At 42.1% G+C, this 21,022-nt stretch overlaps 1 protein-coding gene across 1 annotated transcript in view; it reads right to left on the reverse strand.

The window, feature by feature from the left end:
• LOC148517391 (plasma kallikrein-like) overlaps positions 1-20,619 on the reverse strand; it is a 61,171-nt gene extending 40,552 nt beyond the window's left edge. Inside the window, exons 1-3 of the mRNA XM_088478816.1 lie at positions 20,562-20,619; positions 19,590-19,749; positions 16,299-16,405 (exon numbers count right to left, since the gene is read on the reverse strand). Coding sequence (XP_088334942.1) covers positions 16,299-16,405; positions 19,590-19,749; positions 20,562-20,619 — 325 coding nt within the window. The remainder of the gene's footprint in view (positions 1-16,298; positions 16,406-19,589; positions 19,750-20,561) is intronic.
• Between the last annotated feature and the right edge of the window lie 403 nt (positions 20,620-21,022).

Raw genomic sequence — 21,022 nt, forward strand, 5'->3', positions numbered from 1 at the left:
TTCCGACCGCAATGACTGGTTCGTGCATGCGTATTACAACCCATACGCATGCGCAGTTGTGCGAACATCACTCTTAGCGAACGAGCGGCGGCTTACGAGCGGCTCTGAATCAGGCCCAAAGTCGCATCCAGGTATACTCCCATGGAAAACATAGAAGTTGCCCAATGTAATAGAGTGCAAGTTTTTAACTCGCACAGAATTACTTAACAAAACTTGCAATATAATAGACCTACTTCTAGTGGGCTAGTGAGTTTAGCTTGAGCAGCAGTGTCTATAGCAGAAGCCTTCACAGATTAGTGAGATCCGTGAAGGCTTCTCTGTGTAAAAATGTAATGTAAGTGTAAAAATGAAGAAAAAAAATGAAGTGGACTGTGTGAGCCAGTGCTGCTTGTGAAAATACGGGGGAAAAAAGTCATAGAGATCTCTTGTATTTTAATCAACCAGCACCAGTCTCTGTGAGCCAGTCCTGGTTGTGGAAATATGGGGTACAAAATGAGTAGAGGTCCCTCGTATTATTATGAGCCATCGTGACAGCTCATATACTGTATGCTGCAGGTTCCAGGCAGAGCTGAGAGGGTTAAAAGGCAAAGACAGCCACAGTAAGGTTTGGTCCAGACTGACTGCTCCCATCTGGGAAGCCTCTGTGAACATGCAACACTCAGCTGCTCATAGTGGTAATTACCAGAGGCTGGTGTCATTTGCTCACACAGGATTGGCTCTGACTTCTGTTATAGGGCAATCAGCCCATTCCTGCCTTGCCGGAGATAGTTTCTTGTGGAAATCATGCCATCTGGTCCCTGGTCCTGTATCTGCTGTTTTGGTATTCCTGGTCCCTGTCCTGGTTCTGCCTTGCATTACCTGTAACTGTTGCAAGTATACCTGGAACATTCATTGTGCTGAAAATCCACCCTGTAAGTCATTGTGCACATATCTCTTGCTGCTCTTATACTCTGCAAAGCACACACTGGTTAATATATTGCTTTTCCATTCTGCATTATATGTTATGCTGCAATTCCATGCTGCCAGCTGCTTGTGTATCTGAGATTAGTGCTATACCATCTTGCAATATATCTGTTGTTTGTGATTGCCACTATTTTAAGTTGTGTTTATATGCAATCATATTCTGTTATTGTCTGCAGTGCACGATGCTCTGTGGTAATTACCCTGCAATATCATTACTTAGAATTGCTGATTTTCATGTTACCTGTTATTAGTGTGCATTCTATCTTGCTTGTGTCCATGGCTGCAGGCTGCTCCGTGGTTAATATTACTTTTGTACTACTACTCCAGTTTTACCTTGTGAACTCCTGCTATTTATATAAGCCCCTGCTGTCCAAAGTTTAAGACCTGGTGGCATCCTAAGTACCGGTGAGTGCATCATATTCTGTGGGAACAATGGGTGGTTCCTATAGGCAGAAGCCCTCCCTAGAGTGACTCTAGGTGACTTATGCAAATACAAGGGAGATTCTTTAAATTATCTAAGGCCTACCCACTGGTGTAGATTTATTATGGATCCTGCCTCACACAATCCGGCTCAGGTGTTAGCCAGTCAGATCCAAGTTTTGTCTCAGGTAATGCAGGATCTGTCTGTGCATATTGGAATACAAATGTCTGTCCTGGCCAGTTGTAGTTGAGCAACAAATGTTTGAAGGACTGCCTCCTCAATACCAAGAATTTGCAGATGTGTTCTCAAAAAACAAAGCAGATATTTTACCTCCTCACAGAGATTATGATTGTGCTATTGAATTGATGCCAGGTACTTGTCTATCGAAAGGAAGACTGTATGCATTGTCCATTCCAGAGACCAAAGCTATGGATGAGTACATAAAGGAGAATCTGAGCAAGGGGTTCATTAGACCCTCTAAATCCCCAGTAGGTGCAGGGATTTTCTTTGTAGAAAAATAGGATGGTAGTCTAAGACCCTGCATTTATTTTAGGGGCCTAAACAAGATCACAGGCAAGAACACTTATCCACTATCTGTGTTACTCAACCAACTTAGAGAAGCGACCATCTTCGCTAAAATTAATCTGCAAGGTGCCTACAATCTCATCCGCATTAAGGAAGGTGATGAGTGGAACACGGCATTTAATACTCAATCTGGACATTATGAGTACTTGGTCATGCCCTTCGGCCTTTCTAATGCACCTGCAGTTTTTCAGGACTTAATCTTTTCTAAGTGAATTTATGGGAGTATTTGTGGTAGTTTATCTGGATGATTTTCTAACTTACTCTCAGAATTTAGAGCAACATAGAAGTCATGTCAAGCAAGTCTGTTGAAACTTTGTAAAAACCAGCTATATGGCAAACAAAAATGCGAATTTAAAGTGAAAGAAGTCTCTTTCCTGGGTTATGTCATCACCCCAAAGAGCTTTTCTATGGATCCGAGTAAACTTCATTCCATTATCAACTGGGTACAGCCCATGAATCTGAAAGCCAACAAAAGGTTTCTAGGCTTTGCAAATTACTATAGGGGGTTCATCTGTTCTTTTCTGTACTGGCTGCTCCAATCACTGCTTTGATGAAAAAGGGAGCAGATACTGCTCTGGTTCTTCTCCATCCAAATCCTGAATTACCTTTCGTGGTTGAGGTAGATGCCTCAGAAGTTAGTGTGGGAGCCATTCTCTCCCAAAAGGATCCTATGGATAATATATTACAACTGTGTGCATTTCTGTCCCAAAAATTTTCTTCTGCAGAGATAAATTATGATGTAGGCAATCGAGAGCTGTTGACTTTAAAATGTGCCCTCGAAGATTGGAGACACTGGCTGGAGGGGGCTAAACAAACCATGACAGTCATCATTGACCACTAGAATCTGCTATACATTGAATCAGTATTTCAAAGACAAAGAAAAAAGTAAAGTCTTTTACTATGGTGCACCATTATGTCATTATAACATTTAGGGGTTACCACAACTGGTGAAGTATTTTAAAATAAAAATCAAAGTTTAGGAGAAAATAGAAAAATGTGCATGAAAAAATGAAATATAGTGTATTTAAAACATTTCTATACATGTACCGCTGGTTGCATTTAAGGAATACAAAGATGTTTTGATGTGATTAAGATGTTTAAATACTGCAGCAGGTTGAGAAATTATTAGATCATTTAGATACAAATCCTATCAATCAGTGATACTGCATTATTATCAATGGATTAACCACTGATGAGCCGAATGGGAATCACAAAGAGCTAGCTAGCTCAGGACATATTAGCGGTGTTACTATAGTATGAACAGACTGCCGCTAAACAAACTAATGTGAACTGTTCACAAATTAACTAAACTGAGACTGCTACTATTGAATTGTTACATTGGGAATCTATTTGTAACGTAAACTGTTACATTATTGTTGCTACATATAAACATTCCCTATCCATATGATTATCAGAGATGAAATAACAATGGACATATACTATTAAACTCATATTAAGTTATACATTGTATCAGTGATATTAAGAGAATAATATCAATCCAATCATACAAGGATATAGTAATAAGCAACCAGCGGTGTATATAAGTTTTAAATACACTATATTTAATTTTTTTCATGCACATTTTTCTATTTTCTCCTGAACTTTGATTTTTATTTTAAAATATTTTGCCAGTTGTGGTAACCCCTGAATGTTATCATTTTAATTGAATATAAAGATTAGCATGTTTTAATTAAGGAATGATTAATGTGGACTGACATAATGGCGCACCGTAGTAAAAGACTCTGGGCCTGATTCAGAGCCGCTCGCAAAAAGCGAGTGCTCGCTCTGAATCAGGACGGCCGCATGTTTTTTTTTGTTCGGCCTCCTGACCATCGCGACCATCAGGCTTGCGACGAGACCCTTGTGGTAGGGTCTCGTCCATCGCAAGCCCCAGTGATCTTCCAGCTCTATTAGAGCCGGAAGCTCACCACTGACATCACTCGTGATGTTAGTGGGGACGCCCCCAAATGACAGGCGTTCCTTCGGGAATGCCTCAGTTTGGCCAGCCACTGCCCCGGCCCGCCTACCAAAAGGGGCGAGCTGTCGATCAACATCGACAGCCACCCCTTTTGGATGCGAGCACCAGAGCGAGTGATTTCTCGCTCGTTCAGGTGCTCGTGCGTGCGCACTGCCCGGCCATCGATCCGCTTGCGCTTTCGAGCGGGTCTGAATCAGGTCCTCTTCTTTCTTTATTTTAAATATATATCCATAGAGTCTGTGGTAGCACATTAGTAATAAGGATTCATTGGAATAAAACATTCCAGTGATATATTACGGATAATATTGTATTATCCATTATAAACAATACTTTCTTACTGTGTCAGTATTATATATTATAATATTAATTAAAAATACTATATTACTAGTGCGGGATCACAAACTCCCTTTTTTTTGTATACATTGAATCAGCTAAGAGATTGAGCTCCAGACAGACACATTGGGCTCTATTCTTTACTCTATTCAATTTTGTCATCACCTATAGGGTCTAAAACTGTCAAAGCAGATACCTTGTCATGCAGCTTCATTCGTTAACATGAGACAGTGTTGTCCAAGATACTGATTATTCCTGCAACATCTATTCATGCTGGCTTAACCCAAGATCTCCACTCAGTTTCAAGCTATGCAAGCACAAGCTTCAGCAGGAACTCCAGAAGGATGTTTGTAAGTACCTGAATGTTTGAGGGGTGCCATTTTGTTAGAATTCCATGACAATGAGGTGTCCGGGCATCCTGGTAATTCAAGGACATTAGAGTTGTTGTCCCATTCAGTCTGGTGGCCCACCATTACTCAGGATGTCAAAGAATTTGTTCAAGTGTATAAAATTTGCACCAAAAATAAAAGTCCTCGAACACTTACTGCTGGACAACTTATGCCATCCTCTTTTTTTTTTATCTCTGGCATCTCCTGGATGCCCTGATCTCCTCCCTGGCCAACTCTCCCTTTATCTGGCCACCTTCCAAAGCACTTTCAGTTACAAGCTATTTTATTTAACACACACATTTCAGCACACTGTCATACCCAAGATTTGAACTTTTCACCTCTTACATCGCAGTAAGACACCTTACACATAGAGCTATTCCTGCTTCAGGACCAACTTTTACAGTGCTCTCCTATATCTAGAGCTGGTGAGCTATACTCCATAATTATTGTTTCATCACAACAGCCATTGGATTCACTCTGTATTTGGCAGTGACACCTGGATAACAGTGGTACAAAGGGAATCGGTACCCTTCATCATCATACAGGACAAATTAGATTACACATGGCCCTTCCCAATTAGGCTACGCTCCTTTTTCGGGAGTATGTCATATGTCCCTATTTTAAAAATAGGGTTTAGGGGGGCGCCAATGCTCATCTTGGCACAGGGCACAAATTGTCTAGGTACGGCTCTGATTTTTGTGGTGGAGGACTTCTTCAGCAAGATGGCTCATTTTGTCCCACTGATCAAGCTTCTTTCTGCCAAAGAACTTGCTTCATTGTTATCAAGCATATCTTTAAGTTGCATGGCTTGCCGGTGGACATCATGTCTGACAGAGTTACAGGGTTTTGGATATCATTTTGTTCAGCATTAGGAATTAGATTGAGTTTGCCATCTGAATACCACCCACAGTCAAATGGACAGACAGAACGAGTAAATCAGTCATTAGAACAATCAGAGATGTTACATTTCTAAGCTTCAAAACGACTGGGTGGACCATTTACCACTGACAGAGTTCGTTTATAACAATGCATGTCATGAGGAAGACTCCTTTCACCACCTCAGTGCTGCTACACCGTGGGACACCAGAGATAGCGGTGGGTAAGGATGGAGTGTTCCCCGAATCCCCATTGACTGCATACTGTGGAAGTCTGCACACACATTGTGTGCATCTGCTCATAGCCGCCATTTTGGATCCTGGCTGAGCACCCTCTCCTCCTGTATCTCTCCCTTCTCCTCCTGTGGCTTCCCTGGGCTACTTACCTGGCTCCCTGGACCTACTAAGCCACAGCTAGTCACTGCTGGCCTCTCCCTCTGCCCCATTCCTTTACTTTGCCTGCTTTTCTCTGGGACACTGCACTCATCCATAGCCTGAGGCAGCAATTACAGCACATAAGTCACTCACTGCTAGGTCCATGATGATTGAACGTGTATACCATATTGGACCGTTAAGACAAGCGAACAATCACAGACCCCAACCGGTTATACTACGGTCTCTCAACTATGTGTATAAAGTTTGTGTACTGGAAGAATACCGCAAATCCAAAAGTTTATTCTATCAAGGTGACAAGCTGTTGCTCTCCCAGGATTTCTCTTACCAGGTGGCCATGAAGAGGAGAGAACTTTCCCCGATTTGCAAATCACTATTTGATGCTGGTTTGCGTTTTGCACTTCTGTACCCTGTAAAGCTACTGTACATGTACAGTATGAAGGAAAACAGTATTTATTTCTTTGACTCTGTGGTCACAGTAACAACCTTTATGGACTCTCTTCCGAAGTCGTCTCCCTCTCTAATGGATTCAGTGGACTGAATGGTTGCAAGTACCATGATTTATATCACAATTAGACTGCATTCATGCTTCTGATTAGGTTTTCTTTCCTGTTCTGGAAATATTTTAATTACCCTTTCTTTCTAATGTTTTGTTTTGTTTACCAAATGGCTCATGGGCCCCGCATTGTACACTTACCCCTATATTTGCCTTGTCTTCTGACCCCTCTCCCTCTCCTTCCCCCCCTTTAACTCTCATCAGATATTTTAATGTTTATAATAGGCCATTTCGGCCTTTGATATGGGTTCTTAAAATAATTAAAAATGTTAGAACTGCATGGTATTGGTTGTTGATCCATATGTTATGTACATTGCTATTGGAGTTGGGATTCCACACGCGTATAGAAGTTTCTTTTTGTTACTTAACTGCAACCCTCCTGCTTGCTGGGACGTGGGGGGTTGTTCTTTTGTTTCTGTTGCTACATATGTTTTATAGATTGGGAATTGGCTGACTCTGCACTTACTGCAGCCTCTCCCTTGTTAATGAAGGGGCATATTAAATTCGTTACATGCAATGTAGAGGGCTTGAATACACCTATAAAACGTCGAAAAGTTTTGCAACACCTCAAGAGGTTTTAACCGGATGTTGCTGTATTACAAGAGACCCACTAGAGGGAAGGAGATCCTAATGTTCTTAGAGATAACTTTATAGGTACATATACAATGGCCTCTTTTACCTCAAAGCAGAGGGGAGTGCTTGTTATTTGTCATAAATCTCTCCAGTATAATATTTTAGATTGTGTGATGAGGATGGGGGATATATCTTTATTAAATTGCATCTGGAAAGGGAGCTTTGCACTATTGCCACACTTTATGCTCCCACGGGCTCCAATAATGTGTTGTTTTCTGATATATATACCCAATTGCAGGACTGGGCTGAAGGCGCTCTAATAAATCCAACATTACATAAAACTAGACACTCTGGCTGGTGGCAGAGCGGCATACCGTCAGCATTGCAGTTGTTAGTGAGCTCTCTTCAGTTAATAGATCCTTAGAGATGCAAACATCCTGTGGCACGGGAATACACATTTTTTCTCACCTACATCACACTTCCACTAGTTTTGATTATTGGCTGTTTTCATCTGGGTTGATCCCCAGGATCCAAGATTCTCTTGTAGAAAATATTGTACTCTCTGATCATGCTCCTACTTGGTTCACTTTGTCCCTTTTCACTCCCAAAGTTTCTACATTTAATTGGAGGTTTCCTACATATTTGTTCACCTCTCCTGATTTTAAATTGTATCTGGAAAGACAGTTTGCGAGGACACATCATAGCATATGTGGCTGACAAACAGAAGCGCTTCAATCAAAAATTTCAAGAGCTAAGTGTAGCATTATCAAAGTCTTATGCGGAAAGGCTTAGAATTTGCACTCCGGATACTTGCCCGGACGTATGCAGACACTAAACTACTTTATGACACCCTATGTACAGAATGTGCACAATGTAATTTAGACTATCAAAAACATTGTTACTTTTGATGGGGCAACAAAGCGGGCAAGCTTTTGGTGAATATAGTTAGATGTCAACGAGCCCCTTCTCATATAGTTAAGATTGTCTCTTCCGAATGTTCTTTAAGTAGCACTTCGGAAATAGTGAACTCCTTCTTAGATTATTATAAAGATCTATATGCAGCACCCTCAGACGACCCGGTTTTAGGAATGAGATTCCATAGAATGGCTGGCTCCACGACTTTAACTGATGAGGAGCGTGAATCCCTAACTGCCACGATTTCTGAACAAGAGATTATGTGTACTATAGGGCAATTAGCGAATGGTAAAACACCAAGTCTGTACAGGCTAAGTGCCAAATACTATAAGCTGTTGTCTCTCAATATAATTCCACATTTGCTGTCCATGTATAATTCGATTTTGGAAGGTAGCGGAACCGCTTAAGCTTTAGATCAGGCCCATATAGTAGTGCTGCCAAAGCTGGGCAAAGATCCCACTTTAGTGCAATCTTACCGCCTGATCTCTTTACTAAGCCAGGATCTTAAAATCCTTTCTACCATAATTTCACAAAATTTCTGCTTCCCAAATTACTTCATGCATCACAGACTGGCTTTGTGAAAGACAGATCCTCAGTACACAATATGCGCCAGTTGATAGCTGTTTTGACCAAATCCTATCACACCACTAATGGAACAACCCTTTTAGTCAGCTGTGATGCCGATAAGGCATTTATTTGAGTATCTTCATCACATCTATTGAGGGTTTTGCATCTTCAGCATTTTGGAGCCTATTCCGTTTTATTCAAATGTGATATAGGTCCCCTATGGCTTTTCTAACTGTTAATGGATTAAATACTGACTCCTTCCAATTATTTTGCGGTACACGACAAGGTTGCCCTCTGTCACCCCTTATTTTTAACACTGCTTTAGATCCTTTGATCAGTCATTTTTATTTGAACACTAATTGGGAGGGAATAAAGATAGATGGCCTTGAGTTGACAGTGTCTGCATATGTTGAGGATTTACTGTTACATTTCACAAATCCTCATGATGCTTTCCCTAGTTTTCTCCAATCACTACAACATTTTCAGATTATATCTGGATTTTTAATAAACAGGGTCAAAGCTGAGGCAATAGCCTTACATGTGGGCGCTGAGGAGCATTGGAATGGTTCCTTCCCCTTCCAGTGGGCTTGTTCTACATTGACATATTTAGGTATCAAGGTCCCAGTCAACCCATCAGATCTGTTTGCGGTCAACTTCCCAAATTTAATACGCCGCATATTGGCAGATTTTCAAGCCTGGAGACACTTAACATTATCTTATCTAGGTAGATGTCAGTTGGTCAAGATTATCTCTTTTCCGAGGATATTATATTCTATTCAAATGTTGTCCTTATTAATATTGGACACTGATCTTAAAGTATTGAATAAGGCAATTAGTAAATTCATTTGGTCAAATAAAAATCTAAGAATGTCTTCCATGCATTAGAATCTATGTATTAGCGTCAAACTATTGTTTTGCAGTAGACTGGCTTAGAGATTCAGAAGAATTTGCTAATAAGGCTTTTTGCTAAGAAAAAGCCTTTTGCCCTGAAATACTGCTTGCCAGCCATTTATATATGAGACCAGCCACATTCCCTTCATACGTTGCTACGAATTTGTTATTAACCTCTACTTGTACTGCTTGGAGATTGTCCCATTCAAGAATGGGTGTGTCAGCCCATAATACAGTTTTCCTTCCATTAAATCATAATAAGACATTTTGTGGGAACCTCACTTCAATGGGGCTAAATTCTTGGAACCTCCAGGAGGTTCATTTGATTTATGAATTACTAGACCAACAGACGCTATAAATATTATCTTATGATCAACTAAGACTGTCCTTTCCAGATATAAATATTCTCTTATTTGTTTATTATCAATTACGTAGCTATATAACTAAGAGTTTGACTATGTTATCAGAAAAAGATAAAGAACATGCACTCGATGGTGTGCTGTGTTGCTCTTCGAAGTTGGGATGTTCAACGTCTTTCCTTTATACACATATTAAGCGCACACTTAACCTAGAAACGACAACCTCTGGTCTAATTAAATTGTGGATGGATTTTCCCAATACACCTTTAGTGAATATTTTTAAAGCTTTTCTACATCTGAATAAGTGTCTTGTGTCAGCATCTTATGCAGAGATGCATTATAAATTGCTACACCGCTCTTACATAACACCCAAGTTGAGATTCCTTATGGGAATTTTACCAGACTCTCACTGTTTCAAATGTCAGCCTCCCGAAGCAGATATCTATCATTGCATGTGGGGATGTGCAGAAATTAACAGATTTTGGTTGCTTATACAGTCGTACATTACTAATGTGTTGGGTACAGCCCCGAATGGGCTATGTGGGATATTTATCCGGCCTCACAAAGATCTAAACCTTTCTCTGAGGTGTGTTTACTGTTAGCCAAGTTTGCAGCAGCAGGAAAAAATTATATTCTTTCACAATGGATATCGTCAGATACAATGACTCGGAATTTGTTGATGCCTCGGGTCTCTCACCTATTTCATATGGATTGGTTGGAGACTAATAAAAAAAAGTAAAGTAGAATCCTTTTTTGATGTTTGGTTGCCATATATACATACTCTCATGACTCCTGTGAAAGATTCACTTCGTAAAGCAGTTGCTTTGACTTCCTGGTACAATCTAGAAATGCTCTCCTTAAGTCATCCTTCCTTCTGAAAATATTGGTTCTCTCAAATGTGACCCTTTGGGCCCCCATTGATTGTTTTTATTTTTTTATTTTATATTGCTATATGTGGTTATTAGATTGTTAATTTTGCGAGTGTGGATTTCCCACTCCAACTGTTGCCTGATTCATCCAAATCTATGTTTGCATATGCTCAATTTGCAATGTTTTATATATATTTTCATATGTCTTACTGTGATATATTTTATATGAAGCAGTTCACCAATAAAATATTTTTAAAAAACACAATGCATGTCATTCATCCACTAAAGTGTCTCTATTTGTTTGCTTCTACAGATATCATTCTAGAGCAATTAATTTTCCTCAGTAATGCCTGGTGCAGTAACTTTCAATGTAAACATGACTTCTCGTCTCAAAGTTATCTGGAAGAAAGTACATTCTGCTCTCAACAAGACTTCATTCCGCTCAAAAGTCTTTGCAGATAAACTTCACATGCCATGTACTTTCTAAAATGGGCAACAAAGTATGGTTGTCCGCCCGGAACATTAAACTTCGACAACCATCACAGAAGTTTGGTCCCAGATACATTGGACCATTCCAAATCATCAAACAAGTGAATACAGTGGCTTTCCGTCTCAAGCTACCCAAATCCCTTAAGATCTTCAACACCTTCCATTGTTCTCTGCTGAAACCAGTGTTGGCTACTGTGAAACTCGCAACTTGTAATGAAATTCGCATTACAAGTTGTGAGTTTTCCCCAAGAAACACTCACACTCACTAGCATTCCTCACACACTCACACCATCCAACTCAGACCCTATTACATTTGCGAGTTGCACAACAAACTTACATCTACAAACTGTGCAAGTAGGTGTGAGTTTGATCTTGCAAAAGAACTTGCACCCTATTACATTTAGCCCTTGGGTACTTCCAGAATGCCATTACAGCCGCTGCATTTCACATAGAAATTCATTGGCTGAACATTTATTGGCTGAGCGGTTCCCACCATTGACTTCAATGATGGGAATGCACTTTAGTAACTTTGCGGTTCCCACCATTGAAATCAATGATGGGAACTGCTTATTGGCTAAGATGCGGAGTCCAATGTTCAGCCAATGCACTTTATCTAAAATGCAGCACCTGGAGCATCATTCAGGAAGTACCATCCTTAGAGATTACGCAAGCTAATTTTTTTTGTTTTAAGAAGACCATGGATGTCTACAGGGAATGAAGAGGACCGGAACCAAGGAGTGGGTGAGTATGCTTTTTTTTTTACAGGTCCCAATTGTGGATTCTAATAGACAAGGGGACAGACTGGCGCTAGGGCCAAGTTAAGTATGTATTGTGAGTGTAGATGAGTTAATGAGTGAGTGATTGAGGTAGTGTATGTATGTGTAATAAAAATATACAATGTGTGTCTTGTAATTTTTTTATATTTCTTTTGCAGGTGAACTTACAGGTACCAGCAGGCCATTAATGTCTAGCATGCTGGCACTTGTGGATCTCCAAGTACCAGCATGCGGTAGAGGCTTGCTGGGACCTTTAGTTCTCCTGTAAAGGACAACATTATTTTAAATATTTTTACACAATCAACTCCGCACCTACCACCTAGGGGTGCGGAGAATAGCTATCAGCCATGGTCTGGGGTACCCTGCAGAGGGGGAACCCCTTTATTGGGGGGTGTCCCCACCTCCCCAGGGATCCCCAACCTGGGCTGATTAGTGTGGGGTGTATAATGCTTTGGCTGGGGGACCCCGTGAAGCGTGTCCCCTGGCTGTGGCATTACACCCCCCCAGTTAGAGTTCAGTGCTGGTAGTGGATAATATGGGGGACCCCTACTCATTTTGTCTCCTATATTTCCACAACCAGGACCAGCTCACAGACCATGGTGCTGGTTGATGGAAATACAAGAGACCCCTACATCTTTTTTCCCCCATATTTTCACAACCAGGACCGGCTCACACCCTGGTGCTGGTTGTGTTGTTGGGGGTGAACCCCACACCATTTTTTTTCTTTATTTTTACGCTTACATTACATTTTTACACACAGAAACCTTTAACGGGTCTCACTGATCTGTGAAGGCTTCTGCTATACACACTGCTGCTCAGGCTAAACTCGCTAGCCTGAATCAGGTCAATTATTTTGCAAATTGTATTTAAGTAATTCTGTGTGAGTTAAAAACTTGCACTCTATTACATTGGGCGATTTGTACGTTTCCATGGAAAAACATCTGGATGCAACTTTGCACCATGCGAGTTGAAAATGCGAGAAACATCCGAGTTTGCATGTTCAATCCAGCCTATTTCATGTGCGAGTTGTAAAAAATGCAAGTTTAGCGGTAAACTCTCACTTTTTTACAACTCGCACCGTATTACATTCTGCCACTGAAGTGCAACTAATTCTCTTTCCTATAAAACTGTATTTACTGTAACTGACTCAAGATTACCTGAGCTTCCACAAGTTATTCTGAAAATGTATGATGCAATTCTGCCTTGTAAACTCATAATAACTGAAATTTAGTCTTGTGACGGTTAAATGGTCGGCAGAACTCAGTGATAGTTTGGTTCAATAGTAACTTTAATCATTGATTTCATTATTATTTTGAAAATGGCTCTCAATAATAATCATTAACGTATGGTAAACAATAAACATACAAGTCAATAAATGAATGGAGTCTAGATAGAGATAAAGTCAACATCAAAGAAATGCACAATATTAATCAATGAAATAACGATGAGTTTGTTCTTTATTCTGTAAATATGTAATAATTTTATTGATCTTCATTGATCAATAAATCATTGATCTTCTGATGGCAAGAGACAGAGGTGATTGTTCAATCTTAATCCTTCTGGATCTCTCAGCAGCATTTGATACTGTGGACCATGGGATTTTAATTGAGCGCATGAAAAATTTCTGTGGCTGGATGGCACAGTCCTTAGCTGGTTCAAATAATTTCTGACTGGCAGGTCACAGAGAGTTTCTTCTGGAGTAAACTCTTCATCACCAGTGCCACTTCCATGCGGTGTCCCACAGGGTTCTATACTATCTCCCATGCTTTTTGCAGTATACATGCTACCATTGGGTGAAATAATCAGACGTCATGGCCTGGTCTACCACTGCTATGCAGATGATACACAACTGTACCTGTCCTTTGCTCCAGGTACAAAGGTGCAGATGGTACAAAACGCAGCTGCCAGGCTATTAACCAACCAGCCATGTTCCAGCCACATAACACCCATTCTCTACTCCCTTCACTGGCTGCCTGTCAGATGGCGAATTGTTTTCAAGATTGGCTTACTAACTTACAAAGCCCTACATGACCATGGCCCAGGGTACCTGAAGCAGCTTCTGATTCCTTACCATCCCTCTTGATTACTGCGATCCATTGACAAAGGACTATTAACAGTACCTAGAATCTCACAGAATTCGTCTAGGGGTTGAGCATTCAGTTTTGTGGCTCCAACCTTTTGGAACTCACTTCCCCACACAGTTCGAGAGGCCTCCACTCTAGAATCCTTCAAATATAGACTCAATACTCACCTATTCACCCAAGCATTTCACTAATGTCCCTTGTTTAAGCTTATTTTGTATTTTGTACTGTAAATGTAAAGCACTCTGAGTCCTTTAGGAGAAAATTGCTATATAAATAAAATAATAATAATAATAATAATAATTATTATTATTATAATTATTATTATTATTATTATTATTATAATTATTAAAGTAATCATTACCAAATGCAATTTTTTTGTTTTACTGAAGACAGTATGTGAAATAAAATGTATCATTTTAGCATACAGTATTACATTTTGCAATATATCATCTTGCTGTCAGAGCCTCAACACTTTGCCTTTATGTACACAGAGGCTGCTGACTAAGGAAACCGCGTTTAAGCAGCAGCGAACTGTACTGAATAATAAATAGTAGAAAAAAAATAATTTCCTTAGGCAAAATAAGTGGTTCCCATCTTATTGTAACACTTAATAAGTGATTCAAGCATGTGAAACCAAGTTTTAAGTAAAGCATGCTGATATATTCAATTTGTGTAGGATGATTACATTTTCTCATATTCTCAACAGAATAGTAATACAAAGTGGTTCTCCTGGCAGATATATGATCTTACCACAACACTTATCCCTCCTTTACCATTTGCTTAGAGATGGATTTTGCACTAGATATTGGAGTTTGTGCAGTTATACACAGAACTAGTAAGCTTAGGGCAGGTAATGAGACCTTTGTATGACTCATTGAAGCTGGCCATACACGCTACAATTATCGGGGCGATCTGCCCGATATCCGCGGATCGCCCTGATAATTGTAGCGTGTGTGCGGGTGACCGAGGGTTAAATATTGCTCGTTCGGCCATGCCGGATTGTCCAGCATGCCAGTCACACATACTGTACATTACACACAAACATACATACACAGTCACACACAAGTCACACATATACACTTACCTTACACCATCTGCACTGCATGTTGTGGATGGGGAGGGGACCTGGCAGGAAGGCACCATGTTGTTAAGCTCCACCCCCCTCGCGGCTTTGGCCACGATTCGCGGGTCAATCAGAAAGGGGCAGAGCCAAATTACACAATTGTAATGGAAATGCATCATACTGGCTCCGCCTCTAGCCGATTGACCAACGAATCACAGCATTTTGCTGCGGGGTGGGCGGGGCTTAATAACGGTGCCTGCTCTTGTGCAGCTGCTGCTGCTGCTGTGTGGGGGCCCGTTAGGTGTGGGGACGACCGCCCCTGTCGCCCCCCCCCCCCCTATAATCCGAGCCTGCCCAGCCGCGGCCAACAGACAGACATTTCCTGTGTTCCTTCCCATGGAAGGAACACGGAAATGTCTCCTCCCCCCAGGGGCGGAGCGCAGATGTCGGGCGAATACACTGTGAGAAATCTAACAGTGTATACCGTGGACATCTGCAGCTGGCAGGCTGCCAGATAAAATGTCTGTCGGTCTGACAGGCATTTTATCTGGCCGTGTATGCCCAGCTTTATTCACACATCTCATCTAGCTAAAGAGGTCAAATTTGAACCTGGAAAAACTGTGTTACCATGTAAAGGGTGCAAAGAGGGGTACTTGCCAGAATCTTCCACGTATCTGCAATATTTCCTAAGATATCATAGGTTAGATGGCGCATCGCGACCAGGTATGGGAGGAACTGTTTCAAAGTGGGGAGTGGGGCTCTGCACATGGGCCACCAGCTCTTAAAAGATCTCTTTTTGCATATAGGGAGGGGGCGACTCACGCATGGCCATAATGGCCGGTCCTGGATACAGGTTGTGTGAAACATGGGGGCCCCCTGGACTGATGGGTCCATGTGCACCGCACACCCTTCATCCATGATATATATGCCACTAGGTGCAGATTCAACATTTCTTGTACATGCAGAATGCTTCAGCGTGTTTGGATGATGATGGATCAAGATAGAAAAACATGAACAATAGTAATGGGAAGTAAATTATTCAAAAGTTTTTGAAATTTTTGTATGAACATTTTTTTTTCTCTTCATTATTTTGGCCCTTATTACTTATTAAGCTCAACTAATAAATACTTTATAACTTTATTTGCACAGCATTTCTGAAAATATTCAAAAATCAAAACGTGTTTGTTTATATTTAGGAAATCATAAAACAAGTTCTTACTATATATTTTCTTTGTGCAGTGTTTTAGGGAATGTCCAGAAATGGCTCCTGGAGATGGCAATTTGGGTAGTGTCAGTGTAGCACTGTTCTTTAGAAAGCAGGCAAATCTGTAGTATTAAAGAGAGAACCAACATTACTTAAATGCAAACACCAGAAATAATATTACTGGACTATACGTTTTCTGCACACTAATGGTTGAATATGAGATGGATGCAGCAGGTCCCGTGTCTGCATCTTTTGCCGCGGTCGCATCTGCGACTATATACTACTGCTGCTACAAAGCCCTTCCCTGGTGTATAGCCGTGCATCTGAATGTGCAAGGATGCTCACTTTGAGTCAGGGGCGATTTAAGAGAGGAGGGGGCCCATGTGCAGCCTCCGTTTGGGCCCATTCCTCACTGGCAGCGAACTGAGGGACTGATTCAGACCCGCTCACAAGCGCTTGAGCGCTTGCAAGCGTGTCGAGCAGAGCACACGCAGCTGCCGCACTGTGTGAGCGCAAGCCCTGGAGTGAAGAGAAATTCTCTCACTCTGTAGCTCACTTCAAAAGGGGTGGCTGTCGATGTTGATCAACAGCTCGCACCGTTTTGTAGGCGTGGTGGGGGGGTGGCTTCACAAATGGAGGCGTTGCCAAGCAAACGCCTGCCGTTTGTGAGCGGCCCCACTGACATCACCAGTGATGTCAGTGGGAGAGCTTCCAGCTCTATTAGAGCCGGAAGCTCTCTGGGGCTTGCGGCCACGAGACCCTACCACAAGGGTCTCATCGCAAGCCCCGATGGTCGCGATGTTCTTGACCATTGCGACCATCAACCTGGCCACTCGCAATAGCTGTGGGTGGTCACCCACAGCTATGCGAGCGGCCTGGAGGCCGCACCAAAAAAAAAAAGCCCTGATTCAGATCGAGCGCTCTTTCAGAGCGTCCGTCTCTGAATCAGGCCCTGAGCGCAGTAGATTCTGGCTTAATGCCAGAATCTACTGCATATGCGTGGATCTCCAGGAAAACCCGCTCGTCACAGCCCAGTACCCCTCATCACAGCACAGTCATACCAACACCTCACAGCACCCCTCATCACAGCCAAGCACCCCTCATCACAGCCCCTTACAGCACGCTCATCACAGCCCAGTACCCCTCATTACAGCCCCTCACAGCACACTCAACACAATACCTCACAGCACAGCTCATCACAGCCCAGCACCCCCCATCACAACCCAGCACCCTCCATCACAGCCCATCACAGCACCCCCATCACAACACCTAATAGCAACCCTCATCACAGCCCAGAGCCCCCATCACAGCACCCCCATCACAGCCCCCCTCATCACAGCCACTCACAGCACCAGCCCATCACCCCTCATCACAGCCCAGCACCCCCATCACAACCCAGTGCCCTCTATCACAGCCCATCACAGCACCCCCATCACAACACCTCATCGCACCTCTCATCACAGCCCAGCACCCCCCATCACAGCCCCTCACAGCCCCCCTCATCACAGCCCCTCACAGCACACTCATCACAACACCTCACAGCACCCCTCATCACAGCTCAGCACCCCCCATCACAGCCCCTCACAGCCCCTCTCATCATAGCCCCTCACAGCACCCCCATCACAACACCTCATAGCACCTCTCATCACAGCCCCTCACAGCACCAGCCCATCACCCCTCATCACAGCCTAGCACCCCCATCACAACCCAGCACCCTCCATCACAGCACCCCCATCACAACACCTCATAGCACCCCTCATCACAGCTCAGCACCCCCATCACAGCCCCTCCCAGCCCCTCATCATAGCCCCTCACAGCACACTCATCACAACAACTCACAGCACACCTCATCACAGCCCAGCACCCTCCATCACAGCCCATCACAGCACCCCCATCACAGCTCAGCACCGCTCATCACAGCCCAGCACCCCTCATCACAGCCCCTCTCATTCCCCTCTACACAGCCCATCTCGTCCCCCTCATCGCAACCCCTCTCATTCTCCTCCATCACAGCCCCTCATCACAGCCCCTTACATCACAGCCCCCTGCATCACAGCCCCCTGAACAGTGGTAGCAGAGGACTGGTGGCGGGGGACTGGTCTGGCTGTGATGGCGCACTCCTGAATGCTGCAGTGCCTACACCGTCAGCTGTGTCACAGTGAAACAGTCTGCATGAGGCCTCTGAGTTTTTTCTCATTTGTATGTTGCTGGCACAGCTGAGCCAGGGTGTCCTCCTCTATGTGGTGCCCTACTCGGCCACGTAACCAGCTTAGAGGTAAAATAAGCCCTGACTGCAAATATGTGACTGGTGTTACCTGCACACAAGTGGATGCCAAGTAACTACAATATTTATGTGACTTGTGAAGAAAACTGTTTACCTCAGAAGAACTCTAGTATGGATACAGCAAGAGGGTGAATACAAATCATATTTGTCTACTCTCCCGGAATGGCCAGGAGGCTCCTGAAATTCAGGTGGCACTTCTGGTCACCCGGAAGAGTTGGTAAGTCTCCCGTAGTCAGCCGCAACATGCAAGCACAAGAAGGCTGATGATGCAATTTGCACTTAATTGCATCATCCTAGTTTTGCCCCCTCTTTACAATACCTATAATCTCGGCACTATATAGCGCAGGGATGACTACATCCCGCACCACCCACCGACGCCGCTGCAAATACAATTACTTATTTTCAGTGTTTTGCTTCTCATTCATTTGAAAAAGTGTTGTAGATAGATATTTATTTATTTTTTTGTCACATTACTAAGTACTTTGTTGCATGCAGTGGCATAAATTCATCCCAGACGCCCGGAGGCAAGTTCTTATTTGGTGCTCCTCACAGCCGCTGACACTGTATAGAGGAGTGAGACAGAGAGTTGTGGGTGAGGGGGGCGCTGCCAGACATGTCACACTGACAAATAAGCTGCTGAGGAGCAGCAACACCAATGAGTAGGGACGGGCTATAGATAGACGGAGGCAGCAGCTGATGGTCTGACACGAAGCTCTCCACTAGTGTATAGCGGCTTCTCAGTTGCCAGGTAGAGGTGCCATGTATTGGGCAGCCGTAACGGAACACTACAGCCCTAAGTGGGGTGAATTTATTGTGGGCAATGGAGGAGGTGCCCCTTCAGTACTGGAGCCCGGCGGCAGGCGACTCCATTGTCTCCCATAGCGCTGCCCCTGGTTGCGTGCGTGCATTTGTGTGTGTGTGTGTAAGTGTGTGTGCATGTGTGTGTGTGTAAGTGTGTGTGCATGTGTGTGTGTGCATGTATGTGTGTTGGTTTGATTTTGTGCCATGTGATATTGCAGTACCTTTCATTTTGTTTTGGCCAGCTTGCTGTTAGGTAAGAGAACATCAAGCATCGTGGGCTGAAGGTACAGGCTAGCTGGCAATATTCAACATCTGGAGCAAAGACGGAACCAAGGTCTCCTCCTTGCAAGTACACATCTTGCTCCATTTCGGGAATACAGTCTTACAAAAGGGAACACATCCAGCATATTTATTAATTATGCATTATTCATATTAGAGATATATAGGGTAAAGAATGCTTTAAGAACAATGTTGACCATTAAATATATATAGTTAAATGTATCTTGTATCTTATTGGAAAGGTATTTTTACATAGAATGAAAACACAAGTAGTTTCTTCTTATATCTTAATGCAATAGGTTTTTACAGCCCTTTATGAAGAAGGAAAATATCACTTATCTATATTACCTCCTCTGACTAAATCTCCCCAGTGCTTATCCTCACAGCTACACAAAGATTTACCTTTGGCCTTTTGTCAGAAATTCAAGGACACACAATTTCTTCACTTTTCAGAACGCAGTAGATTGCTATGTCATATGGCTCCTGTTATTATAATTACTATTATTATACCAAGTTTTATGTAGTGCTAACACATTTACAGTAATACACAAAGCAAGCAAAACATTCAAGATATCATCCTAGAGATTAAAAACACGATTTAATTTGGGGAAAAAAACATCAATAAGACAATAACAAATAAATTAATTATATGATTACAGTTTGTTGATGTACTTTAATTTTTATTTATTTAATTGTACTTATTTATTTTAAAAAAAAAAGGCTTAAATACATCTAAAATCTCCTCGCTGAGAAATGTGGATGTAATTTAATGTAATTTAGCTCATTAATGTCTAATAATTTTGCCACATAGTTTGTCTAGCAGTTTTATTATAAATGATGTACTGTTGGATCAGTATGTATATGTGAGGGAAGGTAAGTCATGCCAATATGAAGTAAACTGAAATGTTACTTACCTCCACAAATCATAGTAAAGAACAAGAAGCAACATACCACGGTGTAATATAAATTCATCCTAAAAATATATATATTTCATAGACTTCATACAACAATGTAAACCAACCACAAACATCATCCTTTTTAATGTAATTATCTACTTGTTATGTTTACTTTAGATTGTCATCAGCTACACTTTTAAATAATATAATAAACATTTTTTTTTCATTTAAAAGCAATAAAGATTAACTTACCTGAATTATTGGTGCTGAATTTTGTCCCGGGACACTAGCAGTTCTCTTTCTGTAGTTTGTGAGGTTTTCATATACTTTTTTTTTTTACTTTACCAATAAGGGGCATGTTTACATTGTATTACAACACTGTGTGAGAGCAATGTTTAACTGAGTATGCTGCAATGCAATGTTTGGTTTTGTAGCAGAACCACCAGCTCAAATGCAGTGGGTATTTCTATTGTACTGTA

The sequence above is a fragment of the Taudactylus pleione genome, unplaced genomic scaffold (assembly GCF_031769625.1).
Source record: "Taudactylus pleione unplaced genomic scaffold, aTauple2 ptg000218l, whole genome shotgun sequence".
In the NCBI taxonomy this organism is placed as follows: domain Eukaryota; kingdom Metazoa; phylum Chordata; class Amphibia; order Anura; family Myobatrachidae; genus Taudactylus; species Taudactylus pleione.